The sequence below is a fragment of the Magallana gigas genome, chromosome 9 (genome assembly GCF_963853765.1).
Source record: "Magallana gigas chromosome 9, xbMagGiga1.1, whole genome shotgun sequence".
Classification (NCBI taxonomy): domain Eukaryota; kingdom Metazoa; phylum Mollusca; class Bivalvia; order Ostreida; family Ostreidae; genus Magallana; species Magallana gigas.
In genome coordinates, this window is record NC_088861.1 from 8,863,342 (window position 1) to 8,889,024 (window position 25,683).

General features: G+C 32.9%; 1 protein-coding gene across 1 annotated transcript; it reads left to right on the forward strand.

Moving 5' to 3' along the window:
- The first annotated feature begins 199 nt into the window (after nt 1–199).
- On the forward strand, nt 200–25,465 carry LOC136271244 (uncharacterized). The gene is made up of 12 exons (XM_066070818.1): nt 200–590; nt 731–815; nt 1,593–1,766; nt 6,693–6,843; nt 13,496–13,647; nt 13,754–13,858; nt 13,960–14,110; nt 14,660–14,814; nt 16,543–16,662; nt 17,054–17,204; nt 21,492–21,643; nt 25,084–25,465. Exons 5-12 carry the CDS (start codon nt 13,644–13,646, stop codon nt 25,209–25,211), a joined length of 966 nt encoding a protein of 321 aa, XP_065926890.1. The 5' UTR covers nt 200–590; nt 731–815; nt 1,593–1,766; nt 6,693–6,843; nt 13,496–13,643; the 3' UTR covers nt 25,212–25,465.
- Nucleotides 25,466–25,683: the final 218 nt, after the last annotated feature.

Below are 25,683 nucleotides of genomic sequence, written 5' to 3' on the forward strand. Positions count from 1 at the left end.
CGGGGTTTTTTATTAGACGTAATCCTAACATTCAATTGTTTGTCTTTTCTTTTGTTAATTTAATCAATATACGCATATTGATAATGGCTCTCTGTAAATCAATTATCAGTTATTAGTTTTGCTTTAAATAGATTTTGGCCTACCAATCATGATTCTCAGTGGTCTAGAACTAATCAATGATGGCTGCAAAACTTTATAAACGCCTTTTTTTCTTCGTATATCACGATTAGATTTTAGTTTTTTAAAGACTCTTATTAAATTGGTTTGATAAACCCCATTTGACAAATATGACTGCAATTTTAAAAATCATATTTGTTCTTCTCTCAATAAACGGCTCTGTAACAGGACTTTATGAGCTTTTTACACCGGAGTCACGATTATCTGGATTTATCATGGAAAAGATTTCTCCGATTGGAATGGTCATGTGTGTTAGAGAATGTTCGAAAAGACGTTTTTGTGCTTCGCTAAATTTCAACCGAAAACGATTAGAATGTGAGTTGTCACATAGTGACGTCTTAACAGACCCATCTACATGTAACATGGCGTCGGATCCTGAATTTATCTACATTGGAAGGAATGAAATTCCACAGGTGATATTTACTTCAAACTAATATAACTTTTTAAAAATATGTGTACAAAATGCATTTTAGAGAAATTTATATATTATTTTGTTATAAAGTTAAAAGTTAACGAGAGTATTACCAGTATACCTTTTTTACTTCATCTTCAGGAGTATTTTGACTCAAAAACTGCGTCCTGTCCAGCTAGAGGCAGTTCTGTCAGCACAGCAACTGGACCTAAATGCGTCAAATCAGGTTTACATAATAGTCTGATAAAAATATACTTTCGTTTATTTTATTCTTAGCGTGTACTATTTCTAGAATCAAAAAATGGAAAATATTGTTATAAGAATGAAAAATATATATGTCATGAATACAATAAAAGCAAATATTTCAAGCATATGGAAATCATATTCAAACTACTTCTACGCGATATTGGTATTGCCTTGGGAATATATATATATCAAATTTCCAACAATAATGCATTCTGACAATAGGCAATCCCGGGTAACATATGAAGATTTACATGTACTTAAATGTAACAATGATAGCAATGTTTACATATTAAAATATTTCAGAATTTAAAAAAAAAAAAGTATATGCTGACCTATGTTCATACCCCCAGAATAAACATTCCCGTTATATCTAATTCTCGTAAATATTTTTTTTACAAAATACATTTATATACCAAACATGTATTCTGTATTTTGATGTGGTAAACTAATGATATAAACAACGATGTTCTACTGTATGATCATAAACAAAAAGAACTTCTTTTTGGAAAATTTGAAAACAAGTTTATAATATAAACTCGTTCATTATTAAAACCTGGAACCATGCTTAATAAATTAATTGTACTTTTGTTGATGTTAGAAAAATGAAAAGCAAATCGGAAATATTTGAACACTCATACACGCTGCTTTACCATTGATTCAATAAACATGAAATGCTAGAATACTCTAAACTGGTTCATGGAATCTTATTTTAACTCAACATTAAAAAACTAAAAACTTAATTAGAGCTATATTTTAGATTGTCCTATTGATCACCCTGACACCAATTCCACTTGGGTCAAGGTCACATCCACCAAGGTCGGAACTGTCCTAAATTACACGTGCAACTCGGATACTTCAGTTGTCTTGACCTCTAAATGCAGAGGGAATGGAACTTGGACATCTTCTGCTTCTTTATGCCTAGATATACCTGGTAAAAGCCAAGTGATTTACCTTTCTGTTAATTTGACAAATTATTGGTGTTTTGTTTGCATGATAGTTTATCATTATTAGTTGTACTCAAAGATTTCGATAATGACAATGCATATAAGAAGAAATATAAGAAATACTAGATACGATCTTTTTAAATCATTGATGCAAACATTTTCTCTTCTATGATGTCTAACAAAATATGTCTACTTCTCTAGTTATATTGCGTCAAAGTTTAAGTACTTTGGCCCCTAAAAATCCCTAATTACGTAATAAATGGGCGTGGCAATAATTTTTTCTAATAGATATTAGTACGATCAACAACTTTGTTTCTATAATGCATTACAAAATCTTCATTGTTTTTAAGTTTTTTGTAATAGAGTTTAAGAGTGCCTTGGCCCCTAATTTAAGGGGCCAGCCCCTTTTTCTTGATTTCTTTGAAAATGTCTTAGGAATACTTACATTTTTTGTTCTTACACCCATTTAAAATTGTTTATCATTTTTGAGATACAAATGTTTTACTATTTTAGGGGCCAGCCCTCTAGATCCTTAATGGGGACGGAAATTCGTGCTTTGATATGTGGAATCGATTTAAATCATAAATTCAAACATTTTCTCTTCTATGATGTCTAACAAAATATGTCTACTTCTCTAGTTATATTGCGTCAAAGTTTAAGTACTCTGGCCCCTAAAAATCCCTAATTACGTAATAAATGGGTGTGGCAATAATTTTTTCTAATAGATATTGGTACGATCAACAACTTTGCTTCTATAATGCATTACAAAATCTTTATCGTTTTTAAGTTATTTGTAATAGAGTTTAAGAGTGCCTTGGCCCCTAAATAAAGGGGCCAGCCCCTTTTTCTTGATTTTGTTAGAAAGAACTTTTAATTTCTACCACTTTTGTGATATATGTCTTCACAAAATATCAACTGATAAAAAGATATAAATCAAAACGTGTGAAAATTTTGAATGAAAATTCGTACCCAATTTTCGTGCCCAGGCGAGCTCCAACAAATGGCGCAACAGGCATTAAACAACTACATGCTGCACAACTTCAAACTATAGTCTACCTATCCTGAAAATTTCATATTCATATCTCAAATGGTTTTCGAGTTTATAGCTGCACAAAATGAGTCGTCAAAAATTACAAAATGGCCGACAATTCGGTACCGGAAGTGACTACGAAAAAATTAAGAAAAAAGTATTAAGTTTAGATCACGCCCAACCATCTGTGAAAAAATGGTTGAGATCGGTCGAATAGATTTCGAGAAATCTCGTGCACAAAATTTGGGGAAAAAAAATAATAATTATAACTAGACACGATCTCGTTGCGAGCAACGAGGAGGTCTTCCGTCTGATTTTAGAATTTGAGATATATGTTAGATCTATATTTTGTTAAACATGATTTAGAATAGAAAAACGGGGTCTACATTCTAAGGGCCAGATACTATTTTGTTTCAGGGATAAGAGCTTTGTTCAACAAGTGTTTAGAAATTCGTCACCGTTCTTGAGATATCTGAGGAAAAAAAAGTTTTAGGGGCCAGTCCCTTATCTCTTTATTGGAGCCGCTGAACCAAATTTTGAAGGTTGCATTTTGTAAAGTACATCATTTTGAGTATCTTTTCTTCTACACTGCATTTCAAAACATTTTCCTTTTTGAGATATAGCTGGTCATAGTTTATGGACCCTTGACCCCTAAAAAATCCTTATTCCATAACACATGAAAAAAATCATTACATTACTTGGATACAGAACTGTAAGATAAACATATTTGCTTGTATAGCCTTTCATTAAATTTCCCTCAGTAAAGAACTACAGATGAAACATTTTAGAGCCCTTTAGTTTCCAAATTTTAGGGGCCAGCCCCTTTTTTGATATCAAATAAAAGGTCAATTGAATCTCAACACATTTTGTTCAACAACTGCTTAGACATTCGTTACCGTTCTTGAGATATATGGGAAAGAACGTTTAAGGGGCTGATCCCTTAACTCCTTATAGGGGCCATTTAACGAAATTTTGAAAATTGCATCTTATTAAGTACATCTTTCTGAGTATCTTTTCTTCTTTACTGCATTTCAAAATATTTTTCCTTTCTGAGATATGGGTGATCACAATTTTTGACTTTTGGCCCCTAAAACCCCTTAATTACGTAACACATGATAAAATCATTACATTGCTTGAATACATAACTATAAAATAAACACATTTGCTTCTACATCATTTCACAAAATATCTCTCAGTAAAGGGCTACAGATTAAAGACTTTAGAGGCCTTTGGTCCCCTATTTTAAGGGACCAGCCCCTTTTTCTTGGTATCAAATAAAAGGTCATTTAATTCTACACAAATTTTGTTCAACAAGTGTTTAAAATATCGTTACCGTTTTGGAGATATATGAGAATGAAGATTTTAGGGGCCGATCCCTTAACTCCTTTTAGGGGCAGTTTAACGAAATTTTGACGGTTGCATTTTGTTGAGAACATCATTTTGAACAACTTCTCTTCTGTACTGCATTACAAAATATTTTTTCTTTCTGAGATATGGGTGATCAAAATTTTTGACTTTTGGCCCCTAAAACCCCTTAATTACGTAACACATGATAAAATCATTACATTGCTTGAATACATAACTATAAAACAAACACATTTGCTTCTACATCATTTCACAAAATATCTCTCAGTAAAGGGCTACAGATTAAAGACTTTAGAGGCCTTTGGTCCCCTATTTTAAGGGACCAGCCCCTTTTTCTTGGTATCAAATAAAAGGTCATTTAATTCTACACAAATTTTGTTCAACAAGTGTTTAAAATATCGTTACCGTTTTGGAGATATATGAGAATGAAGATTTTAGGGGCCGATCCCTTAACTCCTTTTAGGGGCAGTTTAACGAAATTTTGACGGTTGCATTTTGTTGAGAACATCATTTTGAACAACTTCTCTTCTGTACTGCATTACAAAATATTTTTTCTTTCTGAGATATGGGTGATCAAAATTTTTGACTTTTGGCCCTTTAAAACCCTTAATTACGTAACATATGATAAAATCATTACATTACTTGGATACATTACTGTAAGATAAACATATTTGCTTCTATAACATTTCACAAAAAAATTTCTCAGTAAAGGGCTACAGATTAAAAACTTTAAAGCCCTTTGGTCCCCTAATTTGAGGGGCCAGCCCTTTTTTCTTGATATCAAATAAAAGGTCGTGTAAATATTAACCTTTCTTACATTACATGTCTTAACAAAATATTTTTCAGAAAAGAGATAAACAAAGAAAAGAAGAAAAAAATACGACATTTTTTTAAACTAAATTTTCGGGTCCAGGCGAGCTTCGACGCCTTTCAATCTAGTTCAAAATGAAAATAAAATTGCAAATTTACAATCTTTTGTCTACCATTCCATGAAAGTTTGAACTCAATATCTGTTATAGTTTAGGAGAAGTTAGAGTAACAAGCCACCCCTCTAAAAATCGATAAAACGTCAATATCTCCAAAACTGAAGTGACGTCATCAATATAATTAAAAACCTTAAAGGTTTTGATCACTATCTATTATATCTGAAAGTTTCATGAAAATCGGTCGAGCCGTTTCTGAGAAATCGCGTGCACAAAATTTGTAAGAAAAAAAAAAATAATAATAGGGAAAAAGAAACCGAACGAAAACAATAAGGTCTTCCGTTGGAAACGGAAGACCTTAATAAGAAACAGTACGAAAACAATAAGGTCTTCCGCTGGAAACGGAAGACCTTAATTATTATACTGTGGATATCACGCATTCTTAATCAACACCTATCAGCTTACAAAATGTTAAACTCAATCCATATTACGTGTGTAAACAAACCGATGTTTTTGACATTGATTAAAGTGCCGCATGATTGCAACTGCTGTCTAAAATTAGAAATAGATAGAATTTGATGTTAAATGATGTTTATAGTCAGAAATATGCATTCATAGAGAGTGCATTTTTTAAAAATATTTTACAATTAATTAAGTTATTGAAGGCACCGGGCCTCACTGAAAGACTAGGCCGCTTGTTCATGATATACGTCACGCTGCAGTATTTACATTCACCTGCACTTGCGTAAATACGAAGCGAAATGGAATAAATTAAAGACGACAAAAACATATAATAGCCAGCTAACAATTTCTATTTTCTTTCATTGAATAAAACCTAATAAGACTTTGTGTCCTTTTGTTTAAATTAAGTAATAAGGAATCATTTTTTGATTAATATGAGGTGATACTTTTGGTCGGGACGTGGTCAAACCTAAGAAAGGCCGAAGGGCTTTATGATAGATTTGACAAAGTTTTAACCAAAATTATTACAATTTTGTGTCGCTCATCTTTCATAAAATTACTGGGCTATAGGCTTTAAAATTACTCTCGTAATGCTATCACAAACAAAGACGGTTGAAAATGTAAATATTTTAGAATAACCTAAATCTGATAATCGCATCACCAACCTGCAGCAATTATAAGAAAGTTAAACACAGCCTATTGCTTTGCTCGCTGTGTCATACAATATGCAACATTTTTATTTTCCTTCGTGTTGTTGTCTTGTCACTATATAAAATATAATTAACTTCTAGTTTTATATTTTTGTTTTATATTTTGTGACTTTACGTTATTTAAAACAAACCAATTATATCGATATAACTATATTGCATACATTTTTTTAAATTTTATTTCTAAATGTCTTTATCTATTATATAAAAACCCACTCAATTTAAAATTCATACATAGCGAAGTCGATAAAAGTAATCAAATAGAATATGGTGGTTTGAAAATATTGTTTATTTTTAGTTGATAATATTTTTTAAATCAGGTTTGTGTTGCATCTAATTAAGTATTAATTTATTAAATTGTTTAAACATGATAAAATTAATCGACTTCTGACGGGCTTTATTCAAATAATTTATTTGTTTCTTTAGATTGCTTCAAAACACCGGCTTCATGTTGGTTCCAGTATAACTTCACATACGACAACACGTGGGATGGATGAACCGGGGGAACCCGTTATGTCCGGAGAACTCAGTATCCTTCCGCCCCGTATGTGGGCGTGGTCTTGTGTAGTCCTACCAGGTAATTAAACAATCAATTTAGGCACTTGGTTTTACTATTAAAAAGTTTAGAACCGCACTATTTGTGTCAGAAGAGATTTTCCAGTATTCAATTATCCTACTAATTGTTTTTAGCTTTTTTACAGGGATTCTGTTTCTGCTTGTTTTACCATAAACAGATACATTTGACAAATGTATATTTGACCAGTTTATATTACCCTCGGCAGCGTAAAGATTATGATAGGAAGAGCATTCCAGCACAGTGAAATATGAAATGACCCACCTTTATGCAAACATATCAGAGTAAATAACAGTAAAGTGATTATATTTACATCATACTAAAGTTAATCAAAAAGTCGTTCTCATCCCCAGTAAATTCGCAATAAAATCTTAGAAAAAGTCCGGAAGACTAGCTATAGGTGACCTGACACACTATGTTCTTTAATCAGACATCAAAGTATAACAGGTATCTGATATACTATGCCAAAAGGTTATATTTATTTACGATGGATTGTATGATGCCGTTTTCCACTTCACTAGTTTCCACTTTACTAGTTCAAAATAAATATTTTTCATGTGACACACGGCCTGTCTCGTAATTTGGTCGATCGTAAATGTTCAGCATGAGTGTGTCAGAACAACTGTTCACCATGTCATCTGTTTTAGATTAGTCCCTGGCTACCAAATTAAATACACACTTCAGTATTCCTTCATACGAGCAATTTGTCATAAGCTTGTGATTAACGACATCTGAGCATGATGAAAATATAGTACATTCTTTGTTCTGTTGAATGAACATTTTTACATATATATTTTAGCTTTGCTTGCAAGATTTTACATCGACGATGTTTCTTTCCTATAACAGGATTCATAATATTACACACAGCAAATACTTATACACTTAACTACATGATTCTCTCCCTGCCAGGAGTAAAACAGAAGACTGAAACATCATTCCTCCAATGGGGCCGGTCTAAGGCAGCACAGCGTGGAGCGTCTCAGGAGCTGGCTTCAGCACTTTGCAATACTAAGCATTTAACCTTCATCCCACCCTTTGCTGACTTGTCTTTAAGTTTTATTGTCTGGAACTGATGATGGTTCATTGTTGATGACAGTTGTTGTTGATGTCATCCGCAAAGGCAATGTTTTCAAGCATTGTTTTATAGTGCTATCGGATCCCAGTTCTATCGTCATTTGACTGTCTGTTGTATCTCATAGTCTATTACAATAAGAAAAAGAAACCTAGTAGATGTATATAGCAGCCTTGTTTGACGCCGATCATTACAAGGAAAGGTGCGCACAGCAAACGGGCTCACAGCAAATACAATTTGTGTTTTCTAGAGGTTAGTGTATTAAGGACAATAGCATGTTATCTTAGAACATCTTTATTTGACGCTAGTTAAGAGCTAAAAGATTTACATTGTAACGAAAAATTCTTATTTAAAGAATCAAAATCGTTAAGGTCTTACTTCTGCCCCCATGTTTACGAAAGTCATATCACGTATATATTTTAATGAACAAAAAACTAACAAGTTTTAGATATCTTGAAATTTTATAACATCGATCATTCCACGTGCTTCTATGACGTCACATATATTGGCAATTTCCCACAATTTCTCAAAAGCAGCAGTGGAAAAACAGAGTGCAATATTGCTCCAAAACCATTTTCAAATTTATAAAGAAGATGAGGAGATAAGATAGCGCAAATGCCCATTTGGTTTAGTCGGAAAATACAATTTTAAATTTATTTCTCCCCATTCAAATCCAATATATAAACATATTATAATACAAGTTTGCAAAAGCATAATTTCTAACTATATTCAGTTTTTAAAATATTTAACAAACGATAAAAGAAATGTTGCATTAAATTTTGGTGGTATCGAACCCATAACATAAAAACCCTAGATATATAAGCTCTAACCACTGAGCCATTTCAGACACATTAAAATGCTATGCTTAAATACTATGTGTGACTTTGGCCACGAATTTACGGACTTGTATTATTTTTTTCAAAACGTTCAATTGTTGGAACACAAAATGATATTTTTAATGTATAGTGGGTCATCTCTCCACTTTTTTGTTGACTGAAATAGGTTTGTTTTCCATTATACTTTATTTACATTATGAGAAAAATATGGAGCACAGACCCACTTTATGAAAGAAAATGCCTTGTAGTTTTAAAAATTGACACTAGTTGCAGGTTTTGATGCGTATACGCCTGTTTGAGTCAACAACAATATCGTTGTGAAAATTAAAAAAAAAAAGTTCTAATGAGCTAAAAGGACACATTAGATATAATAGAAGCCCTCAGACGCTCGTTATAAATATTCAGAAAGTGTCTTTACATAGCGCGTGTGTTTTGAAGTTCATGTGATCATAATCAAGGAGGGTATAAACCAGTAAATGAGTCCCAACCCCTTACCAACGCTTTTAGAAATAATCTCTTGTTATATTCGATCAGCATTTATTATTTATTTAAGATTTACTATAACCAGGTACTCTTTACACAATTGCTCTAAAAACGTTCATTCATGATCACAAATACAATATATATATATATATATATATATATATATATATATATATATATATATATATATATATATATATATATATATATATATATATATTGATGATTTTATATGATGATATGATGATTTTAAACAGAGACATTGTTAATTGTGTCTCTTTTTTTAGATTAGATTTTTTTTAAAAAAACTATTTTAATTCATGTATAATTTTTACCATAGATAACTTACTGAACATTTTTGAAGCCTTATTAAAGCCTAATACAAAGGAATATTACTAATTACTAAAAAAAATCAGTGTAAACTGTTTTAAAAATAAGTTTACCAGGGGCCGATTTTTCAATACATTTTTTGTTTTTAAGATATAATTTGATGCTTATTTTAATAAATGGTTATAGGAAATTTGACAAATTGAATATGTTAACAAAGTACGTATTAGTTATGATTTGAAACGAGTAAAGTCTAAGTATTTTCGAGTTGCAGGTAATGCCCATCGTGTTCTGTTTTCTGTAACCACGCAGAATTCCCCATCTTGTTTTTGCATGGATTTGACTTCTAGCTTTTCTAATTAAGTCTAACTTTTATTTAGTCTAGAAAATTCCTACCCTAAACATTTCTATTAACAAAAATTGACAACATGTGATGTCCGAATCGTAAGCTTCCATTTTTGTTTAATGAACTTTTATTTAGGATGCGTGAATAAACATCGGTATACATGTCAATGTTTATTAAAAACAAACAAGTCCACACTACTGAGTCTTTCAATTTCGACGCCATTTTTAATATGATACGGATTCTATTACACAAATCGGAACCGAACCGAAATCCGGTAAAACAGAACCGAAACCCAACCGAACATATTGTTCCGCGGTTCTCGGTTGTTTCGTGAACCCGCGACAAGGGTAACCTATTTCTGTTCTTGTTTACAGCAGGATTCATTTTTCTTCATGTTTAACATGAACGAGAACGAGATTAATATACATATCTATTACATACATATAAAAGATGACGTAACAATGTAAACTGAGCACTCGACGATTAGTTTATTTTGGCTTATTTTGTCTGTTCTAAGGTATTGTTTTGTCAATTTTTGGACTATGTTTAAAAAAATACATATACATTTACCTGTGAAAGAATTACAATTGAAATCGGTAAAAGGAAAAAAATTCGCGATTTCTTCATTAACTTATTATCATATTTCACTCTTTAAAAGTTCACAAGAACGAAAACAGATATTGTACGGAGATTTACTAATATGAAATGTTGACACCGTTTATCTATTTGAAAGTCACTCGCAAAACATGTCTTTTGCAATGAAAAATCCTCGTAGATTTTTTTTTATTTTTAGCCGTTTTTTGAAACACGTCAAGCAAGAGAAAGGACATTTTAAATCTTTGGATTTTTTCATACTCTTGAATAAAAATCGTTTGAACCCTGAGGTATTTAAAAACATATAATAATATCGCAGCAATGTTAAGGTGTCCGGGAACAAAAATACGGTTGAAAAACGATATTCTTTAAATCAACGAAGAAATAGTTTGACTGGGAGAATTTCTTAGATGTTTTATATCATGTATTGAAAACTGTCAAACATAATATTTGATGCATTTTTTTGACGTCATATGTACTTCGTTGTCACGTGACGTGCATTTCCTAACATTGCATATTGTCTGATTAAATCGCATCGGCGCAGGTGATTAATGGCTTTAAATCAGAAATATTTTATAAGAAAAATCCTTTGTTATGTCATACACTTTGAAGTTCTTGCTTGGGCTTCAAATAGATATTTTCTTTATTAAAGATCACCAAAATAAGGCAGATTTTTATAATTAAAAGCTATTTAAATGAAATTAGGGTAAATCCATAGGTTTCCCAAGCACGATTAACTTTGGTACCCGTATTCTCTACTAATTTTACCTAAAATATTCAAAAACTGTCATTATCTTTCGACGGCGCCAAACTATTTTTTACATGTATTAACATTTCTTTTTTCAGTTGTTTACACATAACAGGAGGAGTCTCTAAACCACTAATTCATAAATAGACTTTTACTTTAAATGAAGCTTTAAATCTACAGATTATTTAATACTGATAATTATCTGAATGAATTCTGTACATCTTGCATAAACAGCAGCATCTATGTAAAGGAAACAAGCAGTTTTTTCACAGTTTCAATCAATCTCTCACCAGAGGGCGTATTACGCTGCGCTACAACACCTCTGTTAACGTCTAAATGCCAAGAATCTTGGCAAAACCCATTCTCAATCATGATATTTAAGTATAAGTATAAGTATAAGTGGAGCAAAGAAGGAACGATAACTCTGGGTAGAGATTGAGTTTCAATCTGGTTCACTTTTAACGTTGCGATACATTTCCTGAGAACTATCGAAAGGAATGTAGATCGTGATGTGAAAGTTGATTATGACGTCATAGTGTGTGAAGTACAGACAAGTGACTTTCTACACATTGCTGTGGGAAGCCATAATATACTCTCGATTAGAAAATGTGTTGCATAAATATGTGTTGGACAGAATATAGACAGGCGGATACTATTGTGTGCCTTTCAAGAATTTTAGTAAAACTGTGCTAGCTCTGTTTAAACAAAAAATTGCGCGCGGCCCCAAGTTACACTGTTTACAAATTATAAACTATCAATGTTTGCTGCACCAGGTATCAGTTTTCGATAGTCTGCAAGTAGGTGACAGTGTGGGATCATTTTCCTTGAGGAGGTATCATTTTTGGTTGTCTTTTTCCTCGATAATTCCGTATAAAAATATGTGACATCCATTTTGGAAAAAAAGTCTATTGGAGGATTGAGCTGACATACATGTAATGTGGATCCATTATCTAATACATAAGTGGTGTCTTGTTTACTATGAAATTTCTTTATTTCATGTTTAGACAAACTTTTATATAAGCATTACTGGACTAGTAAATAGCCTTATTTTTAGGTAACATTTCTTTTCATTGCCTGTCTTGGAATTCGGTCAATTGTAGATGCTAGACATGATCAGGTAAATTTTCACATAGTCAACAACATTTAACCAAGTCCTCTGTCATGTGTTAATCCCTGGTTACCTATTTTTGACACTTAATTATTCTTTCATGTCCTTAATGGATTCCTTTCAGAACTCAAAATGACCAAATTCTTACAGCTGAAAGAATATAGAAAGAACAAGTCGCAAATTGCAAGACTGATACAATTTCTCTAATTCCCTAAGAAGGACTAATTGATGGATTGAATCTTCCTTGCAGTACTTCATAATAAGTTTCAGCACACACTTATGCAGTGTTTTCGAATTTCGTCCAATAATTGCATTTTTGTTGAAATGTTTCTAAGATGTTTTCTTAATCTGCTTTAGTCTATATATAAAGGTGACAATAAAAACATTTATTTACATTAGTTAATAACTACAGCAGAAAAAATAGGAAGATTTAATTTAAAACTATATGTTCACCATTGTTTATTATATACATATTGATTGCATACACTCAACTAAACTTGTGTTCACCCAGTAAAATGTATTTACTATATCAATTAAGCATATTCATTTGTCTTTTCGTTGGTGTGACTGGTTTACAATTAACTTTCAAATAGTTAAGAACGATGCATTGACCTTGACCTCAGGTTGCAACCCGAGACCTTGACCTTTGCTATTTATCATAAACACTTCTGATTTGGTTAAATTCTGCTCAGAGCTCGGAGGTTGTTTTCTCCATGATCATTTTGGCCATGTTAAGTGTTTTCGTTTTAAACTATCACTAAAGACTTATATCAATCACAAAGTATTGTCAATCTTATTTAAAAACCTTCTGAAAAACACCAGAAATCAATTTCAATCGTTGTTGTCTTGTTTAATTTATGTGTTTGACGAAAAATCTTCTCAGCTACAAAATGTTGAAAATTTCTTAATTTTTAATTTCAATATGTATAAGTTCGTCTATTTATTAGGTTGAACACTAAAAAGTTTTGTTGAGTGTATATGTAAACTGCCATTATATCCAGTGACCTTGATGTGTACACACCAATTTCAATTGTATTATATCTGTGTATTGGGAGAGGGCGGTCAAAGTTTTGGAACTTGTGCCCAACCCCAATTTTAATAATGTGCAATAAAAATATGTTCAAATCAAATCATTTTTCAGGTATAAGATAGTTTTGGGATCCGCTTTTACGGATAAATTCCTCAGCGTTGGTGATGGTAATGGTTCAGGAGCGGATCACTGTGAACTTGTAGGCGGATACCAAACTGAGGCTATAGTGGCAAATGATTATACAACAGCTCCAACTGTTATGGGTACTTTGAGACAGGAAGTTCTTTTACATGTGTATGTAAAAAAGGGAATTCATTGCAAAAAATGACAATATAATATGTCTCTGTAGCGGAATATTTTTATTTTTAGGATATAAGCGTTCTAACTGGGGTGAACCGTTTACAGTTGGAACGATAGGCAACTCGACCCCTTACAAGTACAATTCATGGTACGAATGCGTACCACCAGAACCTCGTGAGTCGAATTAAAATATTTAAAAGATCGTTGGAACAACAAGCATATTTTATACATTGTATAGAAAATGTCACATTAATTTAATATAATCCACCTTTTAGCCTGTTTTAACACTACGACATCATGTTGGTATGAGTATAGCTTTGATCATGATACTGCGTGGAACGGATGTACAGGCGGGAAGAGATACGTCATGAAGACCAAATATACTTCCGCTCCTATTGTCGGAGTAGAACTTTGTAACTCAACAAGGTAAACTATTGAAAGCAATGCTGAGAATTCTATCTTATTTTGTTGTTTTTTTTTTACTTTTTCTTCTTATTCTTTTGTTTTATTCGTTATTGTTTTATGTTTTAATTTGTTTGCCGTTCTTTACTTTTGTTTTGTTCTGTTATTTTTTCTTAATTTTCAAATTCTATTATTATTTTTTCTCTAATTGTATAACAACATGTTAAAAACATTTCAATACTTCACCAGTATATGCTTATACGGTCAGTTTTTTAACAAGAGGCATAACCAATTCCAATTTCTAAAAAAAATGGTTGCATTATTTTTCAAAGTAAACTCGGAGGTAACGTTAATAAGTGTCATTGTGACTTTAAAACACGGTACTTTTAAAGAAATCAAAATTAATGAGAATATAGCTCGTGTAACATAAATAAGATTACATACATTACAACTGTAATTATCAGATTATGTATCACTATATAAGCGGCAGGTACAGATTCATATCTTTTGAAATAAATAACGTATATTTACATGTACATCTTGGATAATTTTTCCCTTTAAAAATAATTGCAGGTACCAGATTTTTCTTGGAGGAAATTTAACAGATAAATTTCTTAACATTGGTGATGGCGAGGGCACGGCGGGGGCTGACCACTGTGAATTGGTTGGGGGACAAGAGATTGATGCAGTTCTCCCTGGGACATACAGCGGCGCACCTGCATTGACAGGTAAACTATGCTTGAGCCAGACAGAAAGGATTGCAGTATAGTATTATATATTTACGGTTGGCTACTAGATTTTGTCGTCTTAACAACCAATCATTTTAAAACGTATGTATAAAAACATACGGAAATTTATATACATACGAAAACCAATTCCGTGTTCACAATGATTTGAATTCATATCCGTCTATTGGCAGTTAAGTAGTATTTGAACAACCTAAATTTATTATGAGTGGTAAAAATTGTACAGGTATACGTTGTATTAGACATTGACCCATGGTGTTGATATATTTCTCTACTAAATGATACTCCTACATGTATGATTGACGAACAATTAGTAAGACGAAAGCTCGATCTTGCGAATTTTCTCATCTTTTGAATATAGTGTAGATCAGGAAGAAGTGAAAATACCCTATACTAGATAATGACGTTGTACATAGTTAATGAGTTTGTTAAAAGTTTTGGCAAATAATACCGATATAACAGTAGACTGAAAGAATTTGATTTTATTAGCTTCAAACCAGGCTAAAGTAGCCGCACTACGTCATAATGCGGATTTTACAATATTGTTTCGACTTTTACATAGCGTTTTAGTTATCCGGTATTGATTTTGCTCTTAATCGCTGTTGTAAACAATGACAACAATAAGCAATTAAAACGATAATGTTTGAATGAGAGATAGAAAATGATTAATTTTTAGACACTCGATTTTGTTAAAATAAAATGAAAAACAAAATTTCGGATTAACAAGGATCTCCAATACATGCTTATATCTTCTTGTTCTTAACCCCCCCCCCCCCCCCTCCGATTACTTTTTTTCACCATTATTGGTTAGAATTTAAAGCTTTTTCGCAAGCTAATTCATGCTAAAATGATATCTGACATTGTTGACAGACCTCAACAGAAAACGGTAGCAAAATGTGATTTAAACGGACATTTTTTTTACTGTCAACTTAGATTAGAGCTTATAGCATAAATGTAAACCGTCAACATATGATTTATTTCACCAAATCTTTTCTAAGAAGTAATTTTATAGAATAAACACCACAGATTTAGGTTTGAATCTATAACATCCTAAAAAGGACCAAACATGGTATATGCATTGCATTATTTTGTATATATCAGTTCCATAAAGCATACTTACTAGCAACAATTTGCGCCAAAATAATGATGTTACACTATATTTTTTATATCTAGCTTTCATTTTTCCAAAATTGATAAAAATCTTTTTAGGTAAAAACGGGCATCTGGCATAATTCATCATTGTCAATACTTTTTGCCAGAGGTACACCTGTCTGAGATGTGAGATAAAAAAAAAACTAGCATGTAAACATATATATTTTCTAATCTATTCTTATCTACATGTATATGTATAGCTAGAATGTATTATATCATTCAAAGCTAAGCTTTTAATGATAGAGCCCATTTAGTGCAGGGCTTAGGAACTACCTTTATTTCTTATTTCAGTGATGCAAATGAGTCATCATTTTAATTTGTTACTGTTTACTACTCTTTATTTAGGCGATGTGTACACATATTTCTATCTAAATATGCTATATGAAGAATTATTTTCACTGGTTTTCGCCTTTTATATTTAAGCCAAAAAATGTGTGTGAAAAATTTAATCTTCTCAATAACATTCAAAACTTAAAAAAGAAGTGAAACGACATTATTGAACGAATTTTGTTGAAATCGAATATTCATATTCAAAACAAAGTTCGTGTATCGTTTCAGGTTATGCAAGACGATATGTGGGCGATGAATTCAGCATACAAGCCATTGGAGGGAGCACTGGTTGGCACAGTGAACCTTGGTACGAGTGTGGGGTGCAGATACTTTGGCCACACGAACCAGGTTAGTAATTTTCTACGAAAAAAAGAGAGAGAAAGAGAAGATATAATCACATAGGCGTTAGAACCAGGGGGCATTGGGCAGATTTTTTTTGGCAAAGACAGACGTAATCTTAATGAGTCAATCAATCATTTTGCAAATTCCACCTCTAAGTGTTTTAATCCGAAAACAATGAACCTGAGAAGAAGCATTTCAAAACTACTTTTTTATTTTATAATAGGGTTAACTCCCACCCCATTCCATGGATTATAATTCTGAGGATTGGTGAACATGTTTTTTTCCTAATTTTTTATTCATTTATTTATTTTTTTGCTTGTCAAGATATAGGATGTCTGCCACCCCCCCCCCCTTCAACTTATGTAACGTTTATTGTAATGCCATCAACTTTTTACAGCCTGTATGAGTTCCATACCCCCTTGCTGGTACGCCCACAACGTGTCAGTAGACAACAGCTTCAATGGATGTACCAGTGGACAGATACTTGTCAAGAGAACAAACTACACATCGGCTCCTTATCTAGCCGTCCAGCTGTGCAGTAGTACAAGGTCATTACAGAAATAAACTTTATGTTTTCAATGTGCATAAATATAGAATGCAGTGTATGCGTTTCAAATATACATGACCACTAATATCCAATGGCCAAAACGCTTAATTGTTTTTATTCTTTGCCTGATGTATGGTAAATATAAAATTTGTTCAAATAATCATTTGTTTATTGTGTTAATGACCTCATTAAAAATGAACAGATGTCGCATATATATCATGTTTGTTAAAAATAAAAAGCCGGATAATTATGCGTAAACGATACTCCATGGCTTTTTGGATATGGAATAAAATAAAAAGCTGGTGATCTAAACACTGATCCGTTTCAACCTGCAATGCTCCAATACAGAAATACCCCTGACAGAGACATCAAGTTGTCCCTAGCCATGTGTGTTTTCAACCACCCCATCCGAGACTTAATACCAATCCCACCCGGAAAATACAAACCTCACCACACTTGGCAAGAGACCATGTTTGCAAGGGAAGAGGCTCTTCGCATCCGCCACATGCGCTCAGCAGAACGCTGGACGGAACACACAAAGCGCCTTCCACCATTGATCATTGGTGATCATGTACGTATCCAGAACCAAACCGGTCCACTTCCCCTCAAGTGGGACAAGACGGGAACCATTATAGAGGTCCACCAGTTTCACCAATATGTTGTTACAATGGATGGCTCAGGTAAGGGTAACAATACGGAACAGAAAGTTCCTCAAAAAATTGATCCCTATAAAGTCACTAGAACCCACAAGGACCATTGACACTGACTTGCACCACAAGGCCGCAGGCATATGATAAGGTACATGTACTCCCTCAACACATTGACAAGGAGCCAATTGTAAAATCATGGCCAGACCACATTGGCATGCCACCAGCATCCATTCCGAACATCTCAAGTCCTTGTCCCAGAACAACTGATTCACCTACTGTTCTTGTTGAAAGAGAACCAGACCTTTCACCTCCTAGATCGCCCGCAAAGGACAGATCTGACATCCAGGAGCAGACGTCCTCGGACCGTCAAACCTCATCAGTTGATGGTAATAAAGTGGAGCCACGAACTGAAAGTCATCTCACACCTCACCAAGCACCTCCAGCAACTGAGACGACTCCACGCCGCTCAGGGCGCTCTACTCGCACCCCAAAATGGCGCACAGATTATGAAATGCATATCAAAATTCCAACTTTAGTCTTGATTCACCAGATTTTTTTTAAATTCCATATCCAAAAACACTGCAGGGGGGGGGGTGAGGGAGATAGAGGGTATTCAGACTAATCCAGATTGATACGTTTAATTCTGACTTTTACTTTGTCTTAAACACATGCTATCCTAGGTAGGTGCGCACTTGTTTATAGTTTGTTTGATGGATGTATCATTCAACGATCAAGTTCTTATTACTTATATTTGAATTACTTCTTCTCTTTCAGATGACTGTGTTCATTGTTTAGTAAACATACTTCACAAATAGACATTGTTCTTATTTAGTATTGATCTAAAAAAAAACAGCAATAATTATTTTATCATTGATTAAGCGACAAATTGATGCAGACGTATATTAAATTGAGTGTTATCAAGCAATGTTTTCGTTTGAAGCCATTGCCGAACAAATTTAGAAACGCGATGTTTCATTTTACAATCCATTTTTAGTCCAATGTAGAGAAAATCAAATGTTTTATTGACCTCCTAGGTCACGTGCACGTGAATATAACGTTCTGTTTTGTCGAGATAGTTGGATTTGAGCCAATAAGAGAGCTAGGAATTAATCATATAATAATATACTATATCGTGTCACACGACCAGCACACCTTAGACATAAAATGTTTTTTTTAGATAATTTCTTTTCAAATACTCAAGATTGACAATGACAATCTGCGATAAAAGTGAGTCCTACAACTTTACGTATCTTTAAGCAATTTATATTTTTATATTCAAGCCACATTTGATTAATAATAGAATATTCTCGTTTTCATAATATGATGGACGGTTGATGTTAACATAATTATCAGGCAAATAATACTTTTATACACAACATCGATAACATGTCCAGATATTATATAAAGATGAAACACAATTTTTTACTCAAGTGATTATGCTTATATTGTAAATTCTAATTCTTTGCGAAAGTCTAAAGTGCACAGTATACCAATTAAAAAAAATGTCCGTGGTGTTACTCAGGAAACAGAACAAATGAACTTGAAATACAATGTTAAAAATGAAAAAAGGCGCAAATCTCTTACTAATAAATAGTTAATCTAAATAAGTATTTTGAGGAAAAAATCGCTGTATTTGAATGCTGAAGCATGTTTCATATAAATTTTAGATTTGATTTTTTCCCTTTTTTGTCTTTTATGTTCCTTTAAAAAATAAGAAAATGGATGCACAGTTAAAAAAATGTTCCGTTGTCATCTTCAGTATCTTGATTAGTTGGTGACCATGAAAATATATGATACATGTAAATTATAGTGTCGGTTTAAAATGTTTAAGAGTCCTTAAATCATTATTATCCATCGTGTTGCCCTGTAGCATCTCTATGATGTCCCTCTAGCTACCTCTCAATGTTTTAAGTTTTTCGGGGGTTTTTTTTGGCAGTGGTCTTTAATCGTCTCAAATTTATTCATGGTTTGTAATACATGTATATTTTTTTGCATATTGATGAGATGCACTCCTGTGCAAATTCATTTAATGTCATAATAATATAAATACACTCTAAAGTAAGGTTTTCCATATTACAAGCCTGAGTCTACTCTTAAAGGAAAAAAAAAGTTTTACATACTTCTCGGTTATGTTTTAATTTCAAGTTGTTTAATGTAATTTTCTCATAAAATGAAGATAAAATATGTCCAATTCCAAAATAATGTAATTTTGTTGTAGTGACACTAGTAACAAACTTTTCGGTCACCCAGTATAAAATTGTCCGTATCTACGGATTGAACTTGTTTGTATTTTAAATTTTCAGGTCATCTGTGTCACTCAGATCATGCCTAGATCAGATGCAAATGGTCTATCTCCGTCGTCGTGCGTCGTCCGTAGAACGTCACATTTTTACATTTTTAACTTTTTTTTAAAATTAACAAAGCCAATTGTTACTTTTTATTAGTCTGAAGCATCTCTAAGATAATAGAAATAAAAATTGTGAAAATGATCATGCCACACTGGAGGGATCCAAATAAGCAAAATGAACTATATAAGTAAAAAAAAAAATTCTTTTGTACTCCCACAAATATTTGAAAAAACCTAAATGCATTGTTATTATGTCTAAAAAAAAAAAAACCCTCTACCAACATTGTGAAATTTGTGGCCCTTGGGTTAGGGGTCCAGGCCCCAGGGCGGAGCAAATATATACACATATTGAAAATGTATTAAATCATAGAAAATCTTCCTCCCATATACATTTTTAAAAAACTATATGCATTGTTATAATGTCCATGAAACCTTTACCAAAATTGTGAAATTTATGGTTCCTGGGCCAGGAGTCCAGGCCGTAGGGCGGGGCCTCTATGGACATGTAGTGAAAATGTATTTAATCTTAGAAAACTTTCATATACATTTGAGAACAACTAAATGCATGGTTATGGCTTCTAATTTATTTAATTCATGGCCTCTGTATTGGGGTTCTCTTTCACTAGTCTCATGGCAGTTGAATTGGTTTTAAGTTTATATTTTTGGAAATCTACTTACATTTACCATAAAATGTATAGATATATTATAAAAGATTGACTATTAAAGACTTGCAGGTCTCTTATATCAAAGGTCTACAATTGTTGGCACCTTTTGCTAGAATATAAATAATTTGAGGGTTTTTTTTCCCAGATTCTTGCCCATCCCACCACCCTTTTATGAATAAATGTTCTTCAAACATCATGTAATAATAGGCATGGGGTAACAGTCAGAGGAGTTTCAGATAAGAGGTTTATACTCTAAAAGGGCTATGGTACTCAGGTGACCGTCGACGTGACTGTTGTTGTTTTTTTTTAAACCAGCCTTTATTTTAAAAATGTTTACGTCAAATTTTACGACATTTGTTTTTACATCGACCTAAATTTTAAAAGCTTGTCGTTTACGATAATATTATTTTCCAAAAGGTTTTGCATTTTTCAATGACCAAAAAAAAATGAACTTTTTAGTCTCTTTGATGGATGATTTCCATTTTTTATTGTACCATTTACGTAGCATCAAAATTGTAAAAGAATTTAAAATAATATTCTACCATTAAAACACGAAATCTTAATAATGTTACATGTTATTTTATCCGCTTTCAGCTCCTCAACTGCCAATGCTTTGTGTATTACAGGTACAAGTTATTCCTTGGCTCTAGCTTAGAAGCTACCTTCATGAACATCGGGGACGGTGACGGATCGGGTCAAGACCACTGTGAACTCGTGGGTGGATCTGAATCTAGTGCGGCCGTAGCAGGAGACTACGGGAACTCCCCGAAAGTTAAAGGTACAATCAAGTACGCAATACATGGTGAATTATCAACTAAATAACAATATTTGTGTATACAAGTATTCAAAATATATGACAATCAATCTTCTCAAGTTTTCATTGTTCTGTGTTTTAAAATAAAATATTACATTATATTCTTATTTCCACCAGGTGGCTGATCATTTTTAGCTTCAGATGTTGAAATACAGTTTGCTTAACGTGGGTAGTGAAAAAATATGTCAAATAGATACAATACCGGGGGTTTATAATATTTTAAAAAATTGGGACAAGATTTAAAGATGCTGTGGTTGATAGTTCCGCGCGATATCATTACATGCAATCTGTCAATTTAGAAAATTAACAAATGTAATTAACAAATGCTTACAGCATATCATGAAAGTCTCATTCTCCAATATAACAGGAAGTCGCTCAAATTAGAATTCTTTGAGTGCACTCATTTATCTTAGTTTTAATCAGTGCTGATAAGATTATTATGTCCATTTTCAAGACAAAGCATTTGACATATTAGACACAATAAATGTTGACTTGAAAAAATTCAGTGCCACATTGATGAAATGGTTCGGCAAGTGAAATCCGAGAAACGGTCACGTATCGGTTCGATCTACGGACTATTTTCATTGATCAAATTATATTGATATGTATCCAGTTAGAAAAAAAATAAGGATGGTAACAACATTTACAAAGATAATCATGAAAACCACACACAATTAAATAATCTTAAATGATTCGTTGATCATTTTTGGTTTCTCCTCATCTGTTTGTCAAAATGTAAATCTTTCTTATGAAATGATTACAATATGTGTTATCTAATTGAAAGAAAACGTTTTTGTTTCTTAATTAAAAGTACAACCTTTTGTTACTTCTCTCAATGTTTACTTTTTGTGGTCCAGTATTCCTTCATTAAAACTTTGAATTATGTCATTTTTGTTTGATGTCTTCTCGGGCTTGAATATACGGCTAGAAAGCTCCAGTTGCAATTAGTGCATCAGTACGATTGCACAAAGTACCTCAGACATGATCACCCCAATCTCGATTTATTTGAAGGCCATTGACACTGCATTTTGCGAACAAAATATTTAACCTAAATGTCGTCTTTGTAAATATCGCACACTTTACCAACATATTTTCAATAAACTGTAGCATTTATCAATTTATCAATTTCAATCTATTAACTTTAGCATATTATCTCTCCAACGGTTTTAGTCAAACAAACGGTCATAAACTTTTGAACATTTTTAGCTTCTTCTCTAGAACAACCGAACTAATTTCAACCAAATTTGACACATAGCATTTTTGGGTGAAGGGGAGTAAATATTTTAAAATCCATGGCCCCTGTCTCTCCGGGGCCTGAGGGATGGGCCCAAAGCCATCAAAATTAATGCAATTTTTTAAAAACTCTTCTTCTTTACTCCTGGACATCAAGCAGTCAAACTGCTAGCATGATTGTAATAAGCATTGAGGTCTCATGGCCCCAGGGTCAGGTATTTCTGGCGCAAGGATGGGGCTCTAATGATTATATAGTAAAAATGCATTAATTCTTTAAAACTCTTCTCCTTTGCTCCTGGATAATAAACCAATAAACTAAGTATATAGTAATGATGAAGAAGAGTGTCATTTTCAAAATTGTAAATTTCATGGTCCCTGTGTCAGGGGTTCAGGTAAAAGGGCGGGGCTCTAATGATTATATAGTGAAATGCATTATTTCTTTGAAAATGTTATCCTCTGCTCCTGGGTATTAAGCCCATAAACTAAGTACACTAAGCACCCAGAAGGGGTTCAAAAAATAACATAGAAGTGTATTAGAAAATATGTTTAAAAATCTTCTTCTTAAAGCTGCTTGGTCCGATTTTATATCAAATTTTATGCACTCTTTTAAACGATGGCTATGCTTAGTATATGTATAATAATAGACATGGCAGTAGTTTTACCCGTCAATATGCCAAATTTCAATAAGAAAAATACGTACAAATTTTGCTAACAAAACAAACGACATTAAAAGGTACTGCGTTATTTCGCCTCATGTTAAATTCCACCCCTGACGACGAGACGGGTATGGTTGTGTTACGAATTTGACATCGCTTTAAATAAAGGTCGAAATGATCAGACAAATTACAAATAAACATGTGTACCTTTTGTTCGCTAATATTTCCGAAGTCTGCTTTCTTTACAATCGATGCATAGCATGCGGGTTGAATAACCCCAATCATTCGGGGGACGAAACCAAGCGGTTTCCTTTTCTAAACATTCCCGTGATGCATTTTGGTTTGTTTTTCCGTTTGCCCAATGAGAAATTATTTTTATTTACTTTGAATATTTCTAACCTTGAAAGGAGACTGATTGTGCTGGTGTAAATAGGAGAAAGTCCATAACTTTCTAGGATAAATGATTTGTATGAAAAAATTTTGGATACTGTAATTACAAAAAAGTCGGACCAAGCAGCTTTAAGAACTACATTGCTACAGATTCTAAGATTACTACGCAAACATCCCTAAATAGTGTATTTCTAAATTGTTTCCGCCAACCCCTGGACCAATACTGGGCCCCTAGATAGGGGTTCAAAGTTTAAAATAAAAAAAAAAACATATGCTATGAAATAGAATTTACCAGGAACTGTTTTTCAGGTGAGCGATGTGGTCCATGAGCCTCTTGTTTTAAATAGGGAACTCCAGGGGTAGGATAAGACCTCAATGGGGGTCGAATTTTACAAAGAATTTTATTGAGAAAAATCTTTCAAAATCTTATTAAAAATCATTTAGCCAGAAGAGCTGAAACTTGTGTAGGAAATTTAAGTTGATTTGAATTATGATCCACGGTGGTAAGATTGGGCCACAACTAGGGGGTATAATTTTACAATAGAAATTTATCGCACGATGAGTGTTGCTACAAAACTGTGAGTTTTTGCCGCATGAGAAAACATAAACATAATTTATTTGGAAACAAAAGTAAGTATGCAATAATAACCCCGCACCCCATCCACCCACCCAGCCGCTATTCACGACTCCAAAAATATCAGTAACTCATCTGTTTCCTATATGAGTTGTAAAGAATTTACATGAAATTGCTAATTTTACAAAAAGCAAACTAATGATATTGTAAAGCAATAGCATGACTATCTTTTTAGCTCACCTGAGCCAACGGCTCAAGTGAGCTTTTTATAAAATATTTGTCCGTTGTCTGTCTTCGTCGGTGTCGGCGTAGTCGTTGTCGTAACTCATTCACATTTTCATCCATCTTCTCCAGAAACACTGGGCGTATTTCAACCAAACTTTTCACAAAGTATCACTGGGTTAAGGGAATTAAAATTCCTTCAAATGATGGTCCACACTCTCTTTAAAGGGGAGATAATTTAGAATCATAGAAGAGTTAGAATCTTAGTAGAGCAATTGCCTGACGACACTTAGTTTAACTCATGACCTTAACTTTGTTTTATTTTGCAGGCTATTACAGGTTGGACGTGGGCAGTGAGTTTTGGTATGGGTGGATAGGTTATCATTATAACAGTTATTGGTTCAACAGTTATATAGAGTGTGGAGTTTCTATTCCCGGGACAAACACTGTGGTCTAGATGTCATATATATTATTCTCCTTGAGAAGAAAAGCTCGGTATAAAGGCATGGGAAAATATTCAAATTTAACCCCTAATACTGAGAATATTCGTAACAAAATAATATAGTTTTTTTTATTAAACTTTTTATTTAGAATTTTAAGGTAGATCTGATGGGTAATTTTTTCAGCATCCTTTAAATATTTTTTTACACTAAAAATTTTAAAAAGGAGATAAAGTATTGTCAAAATCATGCCCTTTCTACCACCATACTCCTCAAACTTTATAGGCGACGATCAGATATTTTATTTTCATTTCATTTCATTTTTTGGCGATAGATTTCGTTACAAATATCTCAAAATTATGACTCATAATTGATTATCAATATGCCGCGCCTTCGCAGGATTATGTGAAGAACTAAATAGTAAGAATTGAAAGGACGCCTACAAGCGGAGACCAGGTTAGGTGATGACGGAAAAGGCACTTTTCTTAT

Coding starts and splice junctions, on each gene's coding strand:
- LOC136271244 (XM_066070818.1), top strand. Junction 13,859..13,959: donor ATGCGTACCACCAGAACCTC/GTGAGTCGAATT, acceptor TCCACCTTTTAG/CCTGTTTTAACACTACGACA. Junction 16,663..17,053: donor ACTTTGGCCACACGAACCAG/GTTAGTAATTTT, acceptor AACTTTTTACAG/CCTGTATGAGTTCCATACCC.